We start from the raw sequence: 911 nt of genomic DNA on the forward strand, positions 1-911 counted from the left end.
AGGCAGCAGGCGCTGGACATTGTAGGTGTTCGTCTCCACATGGTTCATGCCCGAGGCCACCCCACCCTTCTTATAGCTGCAAACAGACATGGTGTGAGCCCTGGCTTCCTGCTCCAGCATTGTCCCCCTTCCTCCTCTGTGCTCAGGGAAGTGTTCAGGGACCCCCCCATCCCCCATGTAGGTGATGGATGGACCAGCTCCAGATCCTCCTCCCACCTCCCCCACCCCACTGAGACAGGGCTGTCTCCATATCCCCTGGAGATGGTGTCCCCACAGGAGAACACTCAGAAGACACCTCCCCACCGTCACCCGCTGTGGGAGCGGGTCCTGGGGTGACCGACGTACATGATTCCCTGCTTGAAGTAGGCACGGAAGGTCTCGCTCTCATGGCCCTGGGCCTCGCGATGCTGCACGGCCACCCCGCCCAGGTAGTCATCCATCTGGGCCGTGTAGATGGCGGCGGCCCCCTCCTCGTCCTGGCCCCGCCCCCCGCCGCGCCCGCCCTGAACCCGCTCCCACTCTTGCGTGTCTGCAGGACACCGGTCCCCGCTAGGAGTGTCCCTGTGTCCACAGGCCAGGGACACCCCTCCCTGCACCCCAGCCTCCCTGGGGGCAGATCCCAACCCCAGCCCCCTGCGGGACCCCAGGCTGCCCTACCGACAGCAGGACGTAGCAATCGCCCTCGTAGAAGTTGCCGTAGCTTTTGGTGGGCACCGGCACCATCTCCATGTTCTGCAGAAGGAAGTGAGACATCAGCCCTGGCAGACACCCTTTCCACCCCAGCCCCATGCACCCCACTGCCCCTAGCCCCAAAACTGGCACCCGGGTTTCACCCTGGGTGCTGCACTGAGGTCCCCAAACCCAGGCAATGAGGACACAAAGGGGATATATTACCTCCCAAAGCCCACCAC

General features: G+C 63.8%; 1 protein-coding gene across 1 annotated transcript in view; it reads right to left on the reverse strand.

The window, feature by feature from the left end:
• The window catches only part of LOC104536226 (villin-1-like), a 5361-nt gene extending 4572 nt beyond the window's left edge, over positions 1 to 789 (reverse strand). Inside the window, 4 exon segments of the mRNA XM_010178785.1 lie at positions 5 to 76; positions 346 to 496; positions 499 to 529; positions 658 to 789. Coding sequence (XP_010177087.1) covers positions 5 to 76; positions 346 to 496; positions 499 to 529; positions 658 to 789 — 386 coding nt within the window.
• Positions 790 to 911: the final 122 nt, after the last annotated feature.

The sequence above is a fragment of the Mesitornis unicolor genome, unplaced genomic scaffold, assembly GCF_000695765.1.
Source record: "Mesitornis unicolor isolate BGI_N332 unplaced genomic scaffold, ASM69576v1 scaffold33382, whole genome shotgun sequence".
Classification (NCBI taxonomy): Eukaryota; Metazoa; Chordata; class Aves; order Mesitornithiformes; family Mesitornithidae; genus Mesitornis; species Mesitornis unicolor.